This window comes from Brassica oleracea, chromosome C7, assembly GCF_000695525.1.
Source record: "Brassica oleracea var. oleracea cultivar TO1000 chromosome C7, BOL, whole genome shotgun sequence".
Lineage (NCBI taxonomy): Eukaryota > Viridiplantae > Streptophyta > Magnoliopsida > Brassicales > Brassicaceae > Brassica > Brassica oleracea.
The window spans coordinates 39902362-39918927 of record NC_027754.1 but is presented as its reverse complement, the minus strand read 5'-3'; the positions used below and the strand labels follow the sequence as shown (position 1 = coordinate 39918927).

Below are 16566 nucleotides of genomic sequence, written 5' to 3'. Positions count from 1 at the left end.
ACATGTAATTTTGAACATCACAATTAGTGATCTTTTGTGAATATTTTTTTTTACAAATATATATGAATTTGTCGAAGTTGAAGATGTAGACTTGTCTAATGCGTGAGTGACACATATCTAATAACATATCAAATAACATAAAATAAATGATAGTAAACACCAAAATAGATGTATGTGATTAACCTATATGGTAGAGCTAGAGCGTTGTTTTCCTAGAACAAATTGAATTCAATTTTTATTTCATTATTTAAATTTGAATTTCTTTCCTAATTTACCATTCACATTCATTTTAAATTATTAGTTCAATTTAACTTTGTTTCCTAATTAACCATTGATATTCCCTCTAAATTTCACCCAACCACCTATTTTCTAATATATGTATCATTTACAGTATTGATTTCTCTTTCTAAGTTTTCAGTCCTTTGTTGAAAAAAATTATCATCTTTCTATATATTTATAACCATTATTTTAATTTTAAGATATAAAATATATATCTCACACTATTTTGTGATATATCTACCAAAAATCAAATGAGTTATTATAAAGTGAGAAACAATATTATAACATCATTTATCATTCATAAATTAATATAATATAAAATATATAAAATATCAAAAAAAAATATAACGACATAATTTTTTATTGCATTGATAGAATCGTGCTCCCGGGTTTAAATTATTTCTAGATCTGCCACTAATTGTGACTATTTTAAGCAAAACACGAATGTTATCTTCCTATTGCAATTTTCATGTATAAGAACAATTCTCCAAATAAAAAAATCTAGCTAGATATAAGCTTTCAACTATGTTACTCTTATCATGTAACTCTCATTATGTAACATCATAACATTTTTGTATAATCATTTGATCATATGTCAATTCATAGTCTAGACTTTCCATTCTTAGGATCTCCTCTCTTGTTCTTAAAAGTAAAGGAAAATCTCAGGTACAAGCATTTCCATTCTGAAAATTTTATATGTTTTTTCATTCACTTCTGAGTCATTTATATACTAGTATTTTAGCCATACTATGCATGGACATCGTGATGTTTAATGATCTTTCAATCTAAACTGGAGCTGGCAAAAACATTTGGATGATTCTGAATTAAATATTTGATTACAAGTGAATTAGCTTAATTGAGTGTATAGCTAAATAAAAATATATGTATTGTTGTTGTTATAGAAATCAATCATTCTTCAGTCAATATAAACGCATGAAATATATGTTTGACAAGAAAACAATGAATTAAATGTGTCAAAACAACAATTATGAGTTTTGTATGTTCATGGTGTGTATTGTTGTTTTGTTAGGTTGAAATTGATGATGCCAAAATGATAAAGATGAACATGAAAAGAGCATTTGAGGATCAATATGGTTGTGACGAAGATGTATGAATTTGATGTCCACTATTCTTCTTAATATATGTGAGTGGAAATATGTGTGTTTTCTGCGACGACTAATTACAACGACTCCAAAAGTAACCTTTTGTGTCCTAACTTGTGCATAAAGTCACTGTAATTAGTTGCAGAAAACTAATATATGCGATTTAATAGGTTGCTGAGCTTGTTGGAAGTGAAGTGAATTGTTTTCTATTCGAAATTCTAAGACTTTTTAAGTAAAATGCTAGCTGGTGATAAATACCATATACTTTACGTACAATGGTATGGATGAAAATGTGTAAGAAAGTACTCTAAAAATGAACATGTTATAGTTTTACATACTTTATGGATTAGCTACATAAGATCATGGGTGTGAGTTAGAAAATTCACTCTTCTTTTGATTGTTCATACATGTAAATTTGAACATCACAATTAGTGATATTTTGTGAATATTTTCTTCTACAAATATTTTTAAATTTGTTGAAGTTGAAGATGTAGACTTGGCTAAAGAGTGAGTGACACATATCTAATAACATCTCAAATTACATAAAATAAATGATACTAAACAGCAAAATAGATGTATGTGATTAACCTATATGGTGAAGCGTTGTTTTCCCAGAACAAATTGAATTTAAATTTTATTTTATTATTTCAATTTAAATTTATTTCCTAATTTACCATTCACATTCCTTTAAAATTATTAGTCCATTTAACTTTGTTTCCCAATTAACCATTAATATTCCCTCTAAATTTCACTTACCCACCTACTTTCTAATACATGTATAATTTACAGTATTGATCATTAATATTCTATTTCTAAGTTTTCAATCCTTTGTTGAAAAAAAATTATCGTCTTTCTATATATTTATAACTATTATTTTAATTTTAAGATATAAAATATATATCTCACACTATTTTGTGATATATATCTACTAAAAATCTAATGAGTTACTATAAAGTGAAAGACAATATTATAACATCATTTATCATTCAAAAATTAATATAGTATAAAATGTAAAATATCAAACACAATTTTTATTGTATTGATAGAATTGTGTTTCCGGGTTTATATCATTTCTAAATCTGCCACTAATTGTGACTATTTTGAAGCAAAACACTATTTTCATGTATAAGAACAATTTTTCATTCAAAAAATCTAGATCACAAGCTTTCAACTATGTTTCTCTTATTATGTAACTTTCTTTATGTAACGATATAACATTTTGGTATAATCAGTTGACCACATGTCAATTCATTTTCTTGACTTTCCATTCTTAGGATCCTTTTCTTATTCTTAAAAGTAAAGAAGGAAAATTTCAGTTACAAGCATTTCTATTCTGGAAATTTTATATGTTCTTTCATTCACTTCGGAGTCACTTGTATACTAATATTTTTGTCCATGCTATGTATGGACATAATGATGTCTAATGATTTTAATCTAAATTGGTGTTTAACAAAAAATGCTTGGATGATTCTGAATCAAAATCAAAATCTGATTAGGATATCATTTAACTGAAAACAAAATTAAGATAAGTGTGAATTGATAAGATTGAAAATGTAAAAGTAGTGAATTTTGTATATATTTCTGCCCCGACATGCAATGATCAGCAAAAAAAATCCAGATTTTAAAATATATCAGATCTATAAGAATTTTATCTGAAATGTAACTTAAATAACGACGAACGTGATTTTTGGTGATTGTTTCTACAAGTAAAAGGTTATTGTTATGTATATTATTTTACATAATTGTTGAGACAGTGGAAAGCAGTACTGAAACCGCAGAGTGGAATGAATTGTGATAATTTTTAAAAAACGTTTGCTTTAAAAAAAATGTAAAATAGAAAAAAAATTGCATAGATAACTTAAATGGAACTTCTAGACTACATGTTTTATTTTCTTAAAACATCTAATCATTGATCGTTTAAAAACTTTAGCCGTCAAGAGAGAAAAAGAAAAAGTTTTTTCTTAGTTTCAAGCTGATGGTCGGAGGCTTCTATAGCTTCAACATCGGCTTGTTTGATTCGTTTTACTTTTTTAAGTGTAATTTCTATCAATTGGTTTGTTTGATTGTCAATTCATTTTAAATCTCATAAAGTTTTTATTGTTCTTTTGTATGTTTCTTCCAATGGATTTGGTAAGACAAAAACTTCGGTTTAGTTGAACCGTTTTAAAAGTTGATTGGAGTCTTTTCTTCATTTGATAGAAAGCATGAAATTCTATGGAATGGTAATCTTTTTGATTATATTATTTTCAATAGAGCAATATAAAAAATTATCTTGTATTGGTGACGCCTATTTTTAAAAAAGAGTGACAATTGTTCCTTTTTGAGGTGTTGTGTTTTTGCATTAATACGAAGATTACCTCCTTTGAAATTCAACTATTACAAAAGCAAATATGAAACTTTTATATGAATTTTTTTAGTTATTCACACGCAAGATAGAAATATGTTAGTTTAATTAAGATCTCTAGTGGTGTATCTCATATTTGTTTTGGTAGTTTTCATTGTTTAGAATTTTTTGACTTTGCTTAAAAGGCTTAATAATACTATCGATGAAAACAGAAAAACTTAAATGACAAATGTCACCCTCGTAATTTTTAACTGACTTATGTTTTATGGTATAAAAACTATACAAGAAAACACAATCATAGTTTAACTAAGTAATATATCATTATTAATATATCATTAAATGACTTCAAAAATAAAAATTTTGTTTTACAACTTCTAAAATGCATATAATACTTAAAAAATGATTCTCAGACGAGCTGAACCACAGCTGCGACTCTTAGAGCCCCATTTTGGAGAAGTTCAGAGAGCTCATCGAAGGGCAGTGCAGTACGCCATCCCCAACCTTTGGGAGCTTTGGGCAACAAAGTTCCTCTCTGCTTGAAATCCCCGAACAACATCACTTCTCTTTTCGACGGGCAGACCAGCTGCGACATACATAGTGTGTTGTTAGAAAAATACCAAGGAGAACTTGAAGATAACAGAAACGTACCTGGTAACGTGCAGTCACTTTGTCACGAGGATCTATGTAGACGTGGACCTGAATGAGGAGAAAAAAGTTGTAATTTCGGAAGATATGACTACTGAACTATCTAATAAACTGGAGTGTTTTGGTTTGAACTTCTCTATAGGATGATGAAGAAGGAAAACTAACCTTCCTTAGTGAGTCCACTATCTCTGCTTTACGACGGTGAAGAAACAAACCTGTAGAAATTGATCATCAAGTTAACATATCAATCTAGTGTGAGGTAACCTCGTTGTTGAGTTGAGTCAGGTTACCAATAGTTCGGCGTCCTTGAGGGTCTTCATCATTAAACGCCTGAATGCTAATCTGGATACAGTATTTAAAAAGCGTCTCATCAAACCCAAAAATTTCATCACTGAATCTTCCTGACTGAGATACGAGTTTGTTATACCTTCCACAGAGAACCAGCATAGAAGAATTCAGGAGAATGCTCCACATGACCATTAGCTAGTCTATGGACATCGTCAAATTCAACTCTGCAGACAACGAAAAAGGCACAACAACTGAGAGCAACCATTTACCAAAAACAGGACAGAGCAAGAAAAGCGAGAACAGAGCAAGAGAGTTGGGGTTACAAGTAAAAAAAATCGAAAACCTTACCCGAAACGAAATGGAGGAAAGTGACACAAAGGTGTCCTTGTATCAAGTGATATGGTACAACTCGCGTTCTCCCGCTCAATCCCTACTAAATGTTCCTTTGGTTCTGACATTCCAACAGTCGATCCACTGCTGTGCCCTCCCTCGTTTTGATCTCCACGAGTATAATTACCAACACCGCTCGTCCCTTGGCTCAGCCCAACTAGAGCTGTCAAGCCATCTTTTAAATTTTCTTCACTTTGACCGATTCTACCTTCAGAGCCATCACTGGCTAGAGGTGGCTGGCCATTTCTGTTAATGGGGACCCGAGAGTACACAAAAGGTGTAGGAGGCCAAGCAGGTGGTGGTACAAATGTGGCTTCGCATCCAATGCCGGCAAGTCCATCAATATGCTGTCCTCTAACACTGATCCTGACAGGCTTAAAGATGCCATTTTCTTCAGCTTGAGAAGACTCCGTCACATACATGGTTTCAATGCCTCCCATCATATTGTTCTGAACATTGTCTTGGCAATAATAATTGTTGAAGGGTGCACCATGCGAAAGCCCAAATCCCTGTTTACATGCGCATGCAATACTGATGAGGCAACATTTTTTGCAAGTGTTGGCAGCAACTTCCTGCACCCTCTGACTGAGAAGCATCTGGATAGTAGTAAACACAAAGACATTTTATCGCATTTATGCAAGCAAACATATAAAACTAGAATAAGACTGCTCATGATAAATGCCTCCAATTTTACTCAAAAACACCCTAATCCGCAATTAGTGCAAATGCATCAAAGCATGAGCTAATCCACCATTACATTCCTATGACTGGCTGAATAAGAAAGCAAGTTTTAAGGAAAAATAACCTGCAACCAAAGGCCATCGTTCACAGCTTTACAAGGAAAACCCAACTCTTCAAGTTGTTTTCTTGCATTCAGAAGCACTTCAAAAGACATATTGCAATACAGAAGTGAACCACCTTCAAAAGTATTCACAAATGCATTGTATTCTTCCTCAGTTAATCCCCATTTTCCTTTAAGACAGCATGTAACCTGCTTCTTCCCCACAACCCGTCCACCCCAGGTAAGAGCAGAAACACCACCGTTTCTCCAGTCATTGGCTACACCCGAGACAGGGCAATGTCTAGAATCTGCGCCAGATAACCAACTATCATTACTCAAATGATATGCTTCTTCAGAAGGTCCTTTAGTTGTCACCCCACTACCTTCTGTCTTATCAACAAAACTTGTCTGTGAGTTTGCAGATTGTTGAAACACGAGGTTCGAACCAAAAACTCCTTTTTGGAAATCAGTTACACCTTCTGCGAGTGGAACACTCAAATCATCACTAGCATCCCTTAGGTCATCTTCCAAATCCAAACGACCTAGCTTACGGTCCAAACTCCTAAAAGAGAATTCATCCACAACATTTTTCCCCTTCGACGACACAACAGAATCTGTAGGAAAGCTTGTCCCTCTCTCAAAACACGAATGCTGACTGGAATGTTCAGAGTTGGAAGGAGCACCATTCGCGATGAAGGCGTACAAAGCCAGTTCAAACCTTTTTGACATGGAAATAGACAGAGTTTTTAGGAAACTTAATAAAATGAAAATACAGTATGAAACCATAATCCAACACGTCATACCGTTTTTCTTCACTAGGGACCCATAGTTCATCAGATGTCAGCAATGCACATAGAGTCTGTGCAGAGAGTTTTGGCAGCATCTGATCATAAAACGCGCTTTGATAATTAGCAAGTCAGTAAAACTCAAATACTTAATTCAAACTTAAAATATACGTTTGACAATATATAAAGATGGAAGCAGCAAGATGGGCAGAACATGGAAATATTCAAAAGAAACAAACCAACCCCAACTACATAAAAATCATAAATCTGATACTAAAGAATATACCTCTCTAAGTTCCACAGCACCACTTTGACAGAGATAACCCCAACACGCATTCTTCACACGTTCTCCATGTATACCATAGTCTTGGCTCTCTGCAAACACCTAAGTCACAAATGGGAGAAACTCTGTGTATTAAAGATTCACGGAGGCTAAAACAATATAAAAGACCGAGACTTCTCAAACCTGATACGCCAAGAAGTTTGAAGTCCTCAGCTCTGAAATAATAAAATCAGTGCATATTGCACACAAACCCTGCAGGAAAAAAAAAAGCCACTAGTGTTTAGATCAAATGATTCAAAAGAAACTAATGTCTTGAGACTAAGGAAAAAAAAACCACCAAATACCTGAAGGTCGAGAAACGAAGCTGCAGCTAAAACGCGGAAGGCATTATCATCATCAAGCTTGGGATGATGCCCATAGAGATAAGCCAAAGCAACAGAGATTGCATCTCCGTTAACATTTTTATCATCCACAAGTAAGTTCACAACCGGAGAGCTTGCTTCTTTCCACGGTCCTTGGAGCATCGTCCTACCAAAATCATTATTATAATCAAAACCTGAATATCAAAAGCAAACTGGACCACTCGTAAACCGAAAATTTGAGTCAATCTCACTCGTAAACCGGAAAATTCAGATTGAAGATATAAACCTGAAGTAGGAGCTGCGAGAGAGAATGAGTCGGTGGAGATGGTAGGTGGACCCCATGGCCTTGACAACAACATCGGAGAATGAGCCGGAGCCGAAACCTTCGGATTGAATATGATCGCACAAGGAAGTGAGGTTGCAATCGAGAGCACGAAGCTCCGATGTGCTCTGATCACTTTCCGCATGTGAAGGAACCGGAGGCGAAGGATGAGGAGACGGCGGTGGAGGAACCGTCGTCCTCATTTGATGTTGATGCTGGTGGTGCACCGACGATCTAGGGCTGCGATACTCTTGGTCCATGAACGGGAAGCAAATTCAATTGTTCTTGGGGATTCGATTTTCAAACGGAGGAATTAGGAACGAGAGATGGTGAAGAAGCCATGGAAGAAGGAATGAGCTCTGTACACCAAAAAGTCGCGTGTGGCGTAGAAGTGAAGAGCTTAAACGACGTCGTTATAGATAGACTGGTCCCGAGATTTTTTTTTTCCGTCGGTCCCGAGATTAGTTAACCGGAGACTACAAATTCGATAGCCGAATCAAATTCATCGGTTAAGTTCAGTTCCGTCCGCACTAACCATCGGTTACTCGTAATTAGAATGCAATTTAACACTGAATGTGATTTTTTGTACGTAGGAAACATGTAAATCAACTTTTTCATCCAATACACTCCTTGCAAGCTATCAGATGAACCCTGGGAAGATCCTGTATATCGAGTGAGTTTTTTTTTTTTTTTTTTTTTGATCAAATCGAGTGAGTTAGTTAATGCACTCTTATCTAACGTTACGTCATTATTGTTACGCATCAAATTTTACATTCTGTAAAACTTACTAAACAAGTCAGTCTCATCCAGGGTTTACCAGTTTGCTTCAGGAATCACATGCACAAAGATGTTTCACATTGATCGATGAATATGCATCTGGGTTTATTAGCTCATATGTGTTATCAACCAATACTTTCTTCTTTGTACGCCAACAACAAGCATCAAATGATTATTTTCTCTTGACACGTAATATCACAAGGGAGAGGAAAAGAATGACAAACGTATACAGATATTAGATAATGATACATTCTATATTAGGCTCATTAATTCTCCATGAAGAAAAAGTCGTCGCTGTGACTTGGCTGCTTGTTCTTACTGCCTCCTCTGTTCTTCCACATAGATTATTCATCTCTAGTTTTCCACATTCTAAAGTAACATGTCATTCTATCATTGTTCTTGGATCAGAGTATGGAGGGCTCTTTCAACATCTTCAAATGGTTGTCCAGCATACAGCTTTAGCTGCCGCTTCTTCACAACAATCACATTCTTGCCACCAGAACTTACTTCGTTATAAAGATCCTACAATGAAATAAAAAAAAAAAATTAGTCCACTTGCTTGCAAATTAAATTAGCTTCACAGAGATGGACTTTTTTAAGAGAGAAGATTGTTTGTTGGTCAGAGAATGAGCTTCCTTTTTTACCTTGGTTGATATGGGAACTACATTGGCGCTGAAATCATCCAAGTCTTCAAAAACTGACTCCAGCAGATAAGAGAAGTTTGTTGCATCAGTTTGATCCTCGAATGCAATCATGTGTGAAACCTGGTCCTTGTTTTGTTCCATAGGCTCGGTCCTCATAGTAAAGTATCCCTCAGATACTTCTTGGTCAATACTACTCCGCATAAGAATTCTCTGAAGAGAAAGAGATAACAGTAAGTCCTGGCTCATGAGTCATGATATTATCATATACTTCTTGGCCCTAATATACAAACCTACCAGCACATAGGGAAGCTTAAGCCACCACGTTTTATTCTGTTTCTCCTTAACTCTTCTCATCGTGTTTCCTTTCCTGACTTCTCCATGTTGGCCACTCCTACCAAATCCAGAACCAGCTTCCGTATTTGGTTTTCGGCTTTCGGAGTTGCTTGACTTCATAACTTGGTTTGATGGTCGCCTTTGCTCAGACCCCTGAGCAGCACCTAAAAATATTAAGATAAGCTGAGGATTGCAAGATCAAATCCAAGATTTATTCTGTACATGACATCCTAACAACACCATATGTTTCTTCACAATTAACACAATTACTTAACACAAGATGTGGCAGGTATAAAGCACCTTATTCTAAAAACCTACCAGAGATCATCTTAGAATCCGAAGGCCCTGCCGCTTTGGGCTCTTCTTCAGCATTCTTCAAACCATCTCGTGAGTCACTAACATTGCCATTTTGCTCATTACTTCCACCAAAGCCTTTGACGTTACCCTTAGGGGGCTTCTCGCCTTTAAACTTGTACTTCTTCTCAAACATCAAACTCTTCTCATCATTCCTAGACTCATCCAACGGCTCTACACGTAACCCTGCCAACCCTTTCCTCTGCGAATTCAACCGTCTCTCAATGTTAGACAGCCTTGCTTCTATCTCCCTCTCAATCTCAATACCTCCACCAGGATTCAACGATCCATCCTCTTCTCTATCACCACCACCACCACCACCACTCTTTTCCTCGCTTCTACGTGCTTCCCTTGCCATCATTCTAATCTCCGCAATCTTCTCATTCATCTCAATATCCTCTAGCGAAACCACACTACTACCTCTTCCCTCATTTTCCCCGTTTAGATTCAACGAAAGACTTGAACTTTCCTGCGTTTTCTCCTTCTCCGTAGAGTTTCCCAGAAACAAAACAGCACAAACTGTCTGAAAAGCGAACACTCCGACCAAACACAACCCGTACTTGGCTACTAGCTTCGGAGAGAGCTTACTTAACACACCATTCACCTCGTTCGAAGCAACAACCGAGCTAAGCTCCTCTACATCATCATCGTCCTTCTTGGTGAAAACGTCGTCGTTTGGAGGAATTTTTCGCGGCGTTTCGATCTCCTGGGGCTTGGGAGGACCTAGGGTTCTGAGGATTTTGCGTCGCAGGTAGTTTTTCCTTTTTGACGACGAGAGTGGAATTGAGACCGGAGAAGAACAGCGGATAACTTTAAAGGAGACTCTTTTACCGGTGGAGGAGTACGACGGAAGAATAGTCGACGGAGATGTGAAGACGGCGCATCGGAGAGCAGCCATTGCTGCGGCGGAGAGAGATTGTTCTTAGCCAAAGAGAGATTCTTCCAAGCCAAACTATTCGGCAGAATCATTTGAAACTAAGTAAAAATTAAATTACAAAATAGCCCAAACCTTTCAACGTATTCCGTATATTCCTTTCTAAATTTGAAGGGTTGACAGCAATTGATACGAACCAACACGATTTACATCGAACTTTTGGGCTCATCAATTGTCCTCCTAAACTACTTTTCCCAACAATTTTCCTAATTTTTATAGATTAAATAAATTATGATTAATACCCAAATTGCGTTCGATTAAAAATGATTGCCCGATTGTATACTCGATTATACTTAACCCGACTCTAACCCGCAAACATAAAATTCAAATTACTTCAAACCTAAACCCAATTATATTAAATTTGATTTGAGGCTTAGGATTTCTGACGAACCTTAAATTAGAGAAGAGTGAAAGAAACCGTGGGTTAAGGGCGGTCGATAATCTAGGGTTTTCCATCGGAAATGAAGGAGGAAGAAGAAAATGGAGAAGTTTAGAATCCGGTTTTTGTGAATGTGACAATAGAGTATGACGAGGTCAATAGAGAAACTTGGATTCATGTTCATGTAACTTTGATGAATTGATGAAGTCGATTCATATCAAGAGTGGACCATTATTGTTACTGCAGCTTCGCCGATGGAGGATGCATTGATTGCAAACTCGAATGTTGTTACTCGAATGTTGTTACTCGAATGTTGTTTCCATGGAGATGAAAAATGACATTGATTAGGAATATTGGAAATACAAAATCGGACAAAAGCAAAGAAAGTCCAACCAAGAAACCGAATAAAATGGAAATGAAAAAAATTGATTATGGTAAAGTAAGAAGAGCTTGAGAACCGGTATGGGTTTTTAAATTGAGCAACGAGTCCTGATTTTGTGAATGAATAGTGCATTGGCATGAGTATGATTCCGAAAGCTCTGATGTAGAGGAAAACGATTTTTATACTAGAGACATGCGACACAAAAAGGCTGATAAATTGAAAGTGGGAGCATGTTTTCATCCGGTTTTGAGTTCAAAGAAGTTGTCTTACTATATGCCCTAAGAAAAGGTCGAAATAAGAAAAGGTAGAAATATAGAGCAAATTAGGTGGGATAAGACAAAGCTGAGTTTTAAGTATGGGATGGGAGGTAAATGCAAACGGAAGATTTATTGTTTGTGGTATTTGGGATTTTATGTTTGCAGGATAGAATCGGGTTAGGTATAATCAGACATACAATTGTATAATCATTTTTAATTGAACGCGATTTGGATTATCAATCGTGACTTTTTAATCTGTTAAAAATTAGAGAAATTGATGGAAAAATAATTTAGAGCATTTCTGCTCCACTCTATTTCCACTCTAATATATAATTTAAAGTAAAAATGTTTCAACTGTACTTTATTATAGAATGAAAAATAGAATATTACGGAAGCAATTTAACTCTAAACTCTATTTTAGAGTGAATAATAGAATGAAATTGAAGATGTTTTTGGAGGACAATTGATGAGCCCAAAAGTTGGGATGTAAATCATGTTTGTTCCTATAGTATATGGGTCCAACTGTAGTCAACCAAATTTGAAATGTTTAAATAAACCCAAAATCTCATCCAAGATGTTCATATTAACTTGGGTGTATATGGTAAAAAAAAAACACCTAGATTGCTAAAGTTTTAGAATTTGTAATAATATATCAGATATGATCTCTATTGACCACACTGTGTATGAAGCTTAACTGATTCAATATACTTGTTTCCTGGTTCCATCCTGTGGAGTATACAACATCAATCATTCGGTACATATTTGATTTGACTCGGTTTGTGTTGAACCGAATTGCGTATTTTAAGATGTCATAAATTTAAATATCACACTCAAACCAGTAACAACACACCACTGAAGTAGAGGGGTAGTTTGGACATTTAAGATATACAGCAGGTTTTGGTTAATAAAAAGAAAAAAAATTGTTCCATTTCAGTCGCTCATCTCCGTCGTCTCATCGCTTCTCCATTAGCTCTCCGTCATCCAAGCAACCCTAAAAAAAATGGTACACACGATGCGTTCATTTGCTTGATTTCGATCGAGTTTATATGTTTTCGTTCACGAACCCTAGGCTCGGGCTCGTCAGATCTATCGATTGAGATTTCGTGATGATAAATAGAGGGTTGTAGGTAGAGAGTTTCCTGCGTGACAGTTTATAGCATGATTCTCGATTCGATTTCCTGTTTCTGTTGATATTCATCATCTAAACTTTTGTTCTCGGCTTAAAACGTAGGGTTGAATTCTTCGATTTGTGTAGTTGAGAATGAAATGTTGGAGATCTGATGGATGATCCAGCCAGTATAAGCTTTCTTTTGTTGATGAGTAGTCTTGCTTAGGAGTCTCCGTGTATTGAGTTTGTTGCGTGAAATGTTGGTTCGTCGATGATTTGTTCATTATCATTAAGCTTCATGTGGAGTGTTTTTTATATATATTTACACTTGTTTGTTTGTTTGATGGTTACAGGATGGGCATGATTCTGAGGATACTAAGCAGAGCACTGCTGATATGACTGCTTTTGTGAGTAGATTTGTTCCCCATTATCTCTCTGTTTTAGACTTATACCACTTGTTTTTGTTATTGATTCCTTGGATTTTTTTCATATGCAGGTCCAAAATCTCCTGCAGCAGATGGTGGGCTTTTTAATTCTCACTTCTTTAGGTCTTGGAATCACAGCTTCAGTAGGTAGATTCTGATTTCAAGTTTTGTTTCATTGTTGTGTGTTTCAGCAAAGCAGGTTTCAGACAATGTCCGACTCCATCATCACAAAGAATATCCTTTTTTTATCATTCATATATTTAATGTTTCTTCCTTTAGAATAATTTGAAAATGTTTCCCCCTCCCTCCTAGAGGGTGGAGGAGATGATGATCTCTAGTATTAGTTTATTTCTGCCATTAATCAACGGATAGTAATACAGCTATCTACTGCCAGATTTGATTAGAGTATTTCTTGAGATTGTAAATGTCTATTCTGTAGATAAACACCACATGGTTTTATGTTTAGCTCTCTCTCTTGTTAAGTTGCACTATTATGCATACTTAGTTGGTGTGAGTCCTACATCGAATCACATTTACTACCATGATCAGTGATATAAGTTCGGAATCTGTAGGAACTCGAATCTTTTATCAGCAATTTGTGTTGGTTTAAACTGTAATTTCCTTGACTTTGATGATTTCACTCGATGACATGGGAGGCAGAATCAATGAGCTGGAGCAAAGCATCAATGATCTAAGAGCCGAGATGGGAGTTGAAGGCACTCCACCTCCTGCCTCCAAATCAGGCGATGAACCCAAAACACCGGCTAGTTAGTTCCACTTGATAAGAAAACTAAGGTCCATGATCTTTCTGCTTGTGTCTGCAACTCCGTGAAATTTATTAAGCGCAGTACTATTACTTTTTAAAATTTTCTGTTTCTAAAGACATGAATATCTTGTTATTATGCTGCACTTATGATTTGCTTTCGATGTTACTTTTGAGATAACTGAAAAGTCTAATGCATGAAGGCTAAACGAAGGGGTATACTCGGTTAGGTTCCAATTTTAGTTTTTTTTTTTGTTTTGAATCTCTCTTACGATTACACAATATCGGTGCCATGATTAGACCGAATGTAACCATTACGAAACAAGTTGTTGCCTTCGAGTGGACGAGGGTGAGAGAATAAATTCAGAAGTAAATCATATTTAAAAATAAATAACTTATACTACTAAAATTGGAAATTTCATTTGAGAAAATATACAAATGCAAATGTCATTTTGATTACGTTGTCAATCTATCATTATCGATTTATCAATAGCATCTGGTGATGAGTTGGTGTATGCCTGTCACGAGGTGGTAAGACCGTAAGAGTATGCGGTGGTCCAAACTCCAAACCCATTTTTTCAAAAAAATTCGTCATATTTACCCCTCTTCAATGTTTATGTAAACGGGGCAAAACGATTGAGGGCCCGAGGAACATCAAATAATTAATCATGCATTTAATTAAAAGTGTCTTTAATTTGTTGGGTCCTTTCTTTTTTTAATCTTTGCTGTACTGTATTCATATTTGAATGCTGCTTTTTCTTCTTCTAAATCAGTCTTCCTCTAATTGTGGGAGTAAATGAGTATTCTATCTTATATTTTTCTTTTCAAACCCTTGAAACTTGACGATTTCTTCTTATCTTTGAACAAAATTACATTTGAAAAAGAGCTATAATATATTAATAATAGTTTTTTTGACATAGAAGTAATTTAAATAATGTTAAGTTCTAAAAGATGATGAATTCACAGAAGAATACAGCAGGCAAAAACGCGTAATAAATACGCCAACGTGTGGGGTTCTGCCGGAAGTGTGTTGCATGTGAAGCTGCCCCTTTTGTTTAGTTGGCTCCCAACCAATCCTAATTATTGCCCCTCTCTCTCTTCTCCACAATTATTCTTTCTTTTTTTTTGAGAAAAACAGTTATTCATTTTTCATACATAAAATTATAAGAAAATATTCCTGTAAATCAAATTTGATTTCACCCCGTCATAGCTTTTCTCCATATGAACAACTATAATTTTAATATTACATATATTCCCCATATGATGAACATCTGTTATTTCTTCAGCACATGCAATAAAACATACATGCACATTATTAAACTACCTATTTAATTATTATAATTTTGATAAACTACTCAGAAATGTTCTGCACAGATAGTTCAAAGTTCCATATTCTCTATCTGGTCATAAATCAAACTCACAGATGTAATCATCATCGACAATTGATAAATTGACTTTACGAAATTGTATTGCAATGAAATTATAAACATAAGTAACCACCAGGAAACAACAAAACAGAGAGATCTGAAAATTGTATATAATTAAAAACAAAAGAATTTGAGAGAGAGAGAGATCATCGCCTGCAACGAGTGATGGCGCTACATCCACGAGAGTAAGGGTTGGCCTGAGCTCCACGTCGACAATTGTAGTAAGAAGCGCCGCGGCGCGAGCATGGAACTGTGTTTCTCCTCAGCGCACCGTAGCTTATGTACCTTGTCGTCGCTAAGATGCGCCTGCTTATCTCAGAGTCCATCTCGAACTCCGCCGTCGCCGTCGAGCACTCGGCGATGGAACCAGTGCACTCTGTCTCGAACGGCATGAAATCGGCGGCGAAACCGACGGACTGGGAGTGTGCGGCGGAGAATAGGCAGAGGACGGTGAGAATCGCGATGATCGAGAGTCCTCTCATTATTTTTCTCTCTCTGTGTCTCTCTTTAGCTTCTTTTCTTTGTCAGGTTCAAAAGTTTTATGTAATAAGAAAGAGAGAAAGAAATGGTTTTAAAGAGAAAAGACAATGGGAAATGCCACTAGGATTTGGGAGTATTTACGGTTTATGCCACTTGACTGTTAGCACAAATACAAGCAAGTTTTCTTTTAAAAAAACTTTGATTAATGATGTTTTAACGCGTTCTAAGTATGCCTTATGTCAAACACTATATTTCTTTTTTTTTTTGACTTTTCAATTTTTTATTTGATTAATAATATTGGAGGATAAGTGATGACCCATTGGTTATGCCATCAACTGATAAATTAAAAATATAACGTATATTTAAGGCTGTAATTGGTTAACACTTAACTATCAAAACCTGGAGAAATATTTTAAATAAAATCAAATGAGAAGAAAAATAAGAAGGAATAATCAACTTTACCTTATGTCAAACAGTATAGATTTCTTTTCTTGACTTTTCAAATTTTGATTTCATTAAACCTGCACACAATACATGACGCATTTATAGATTTACTTGATTGAATATGCTACCTACCCAGTAATGTAAATGTATATTAAAAGCTGAAATTGGCTTAACACTCAACTATTAAAACCTGAATAAATTCTCCATCCATTTCAATTTACTAGTAGTTGCAGAGAAAAATTTTCTTTTCGAAATAAATTTTATTTTAAAATTTCAA

The 16566-nt window shown here is 35.4% G+C and overlaps 4 protein-coding genes across 6 annotated transcripts; 1 reads left to right on the top strand and 3 right to left on the bottom strand.

The window, feature by feature from the left end:
- Positions 1-3967: 3967 nt before the first annotated feature.
- Positions 3968-7972, bottom strand: LOC106306432. Of its 2 annotated transcripts, XM_013743050.1 has the most exons (13): positions 7547-7971; positions 7243-7426; positions 7082-7150; positions 6902-7000; positions 6634-6713; positions 6214-6548; positions 5855-6138; positions 5008-5645; positions 4799-4883; positions 4662-4713; positions 4537-4586; positions 4375-4422; positions 3968-4309 (listed from the first exon to the last, which is right to left on the bottom strand). In XM_013743050.1, the coding sequence occupies exons 1-13, from the start codon at positions 7840-7842 to the stop codon at positions 4133-4135; spliced, it is 2397 nt and encodes a 798-aa protein (XP_013598504.1). In that variant the 5' UTR covers positions 7843-7971; the 3' UTR covers positions 3968-4132. The 2 variants fall into 2 exon arrangements, with proteins under 2 accessions (XP_013598504.1, XP_013598503.1); XM_013743049.1 differs by having other exon boundaries at positions 5855-6548; positions 7547-7972.
- A 548-nt stretch (positions 7973-8520) lies between these two features.
- LOC106301674 lies at positions 8521-10715 on the bottom strand. Its single transcript, XM_013738126.1, has 4 exons — positions 9655-10715; positions 9298-9500; positions 9004-9213; positions 8521-8881 (listed from the first exon to the last, which is right to left on the bottom strand). Exons 1-4 carry the CDS (start codon positions 10586-10588, stop codon positions 8750-8752), a joined length of 1479 nt encoding a protein of 492 aa, XP_013593580.1. The 5' UTR covers positions 10589-10715; the 3' UTR covers positions 8521-8749.
- Positions 10716-12536: 1821 nt separating this feature from the next.
- Positions 12537-14151, top strand: LOC106303845 (heat shock factor-binding protein 1-like). 2 transcript variants are annotated; one of them, XM_013740186.1, is made up of 5 exons: positions 12537-12645; positions 13104-13157; positions 13247-13270; positions 13367-13409; positions 13817-14151. In XM_013740186.1, the coding sequence occupies exons 1-5, from the start codon at positions 12643-12645 to the stop codon at positions 13945-13947; spliced, it is 255 nt and encodes an 84-aa protein (XP_013595640.1). In that variant the 5' UTR covers positions 12537-12642; the 3' UTR covers positions 13948-14151. The 2 variants fall into 2 exon arrangements, with proteins under 2 accessions (XP_013595640.1, XP_013595639.1); XM_013740185.1 differs by having other exon boundaries at positions 12548-12654.
- A 1162-nt stretch (positions 14152-15313) lies between these two features.
- Positions 15314-15915, bottom strand: LOC106306698 (protein RALF-like 33). The gene has a single exon (XM_013743414.1). It carries the CDS (start codon positions 15845-15847, stop codon positions 15512-15514), a length of 336 nt encoding a protein of 111 aa, XP_013598868.1. The 5' UTR covers positions 15848-15915; the 3' UTR covers positions 15314-15511.
- Between the last annotated feature and the right edge of the window lie 651 nt (positions 15916-16566).

Coding starts and splice junctions, on each gene's coding strand:
- LOC106306432 (XM_013743049.1), bottom strand. CDS start 7,842: ATGGACCAAGAGTATCGCAGCCCTAGATCGTCGGTGCACCACCAGCAT. Junction 7,427..7,546: donor TCTCGCAGCTCCTACTTCAG/GTTTATATCTTC, acceptor TGATTTTGGTAG/GACGATGCTCCAAGGACCGT. Junction 4,423..4,536: donor TAGTGGACTCACTAAGGAAG/GTTAGTTTTCCT, acceptor CTCCTCATTCAG/GTCCACGTCTACATAGATCC.
- LOC106301674 (XM_013738126.1), bottom strand. CDS start 10,588: ATGGCTGCTCTCCGATGCGCCGTCTTCACATCTCCGTCGACTATTCTT. Junction 9,501..9,654: donor GGATTCTAAGATGATCTCTG/GTAGGTTTTTAG, acceptor TAATATTTTTAG/GTGCTGCTCAGGGGTCTGAG. Junction 8,882..9,003: donor TAGTTCCCATATCAACCAAG/GTAAAAAAGGAA, acceptor ATTTCATTGTAG/GATCTTTATAACGAAGTAAG.
- LOC106303845 (XM_013740185.1), top strand. Junction 13,158..13,246: donor CTGCTGATATGACTGCTTTT/GTGAGTAGATTT, acceptor TTTCATATGCAG/GTCCAAAATCTCCTGCAGCA. Junction 13,410..13,816: donor CGACTCCATCATCACAAAGA/ATATCCTTTTTT, acceptor TGATGATTTCAC/TCGATGACATGGGAGGCAGA.
- LOC106306698 (XM_013743414.1), bottom strand. CDS start 15,847: ATGAGAGGACTCTCGATCATCGCGATTCTCACCGTCCTCTGCCTATTC.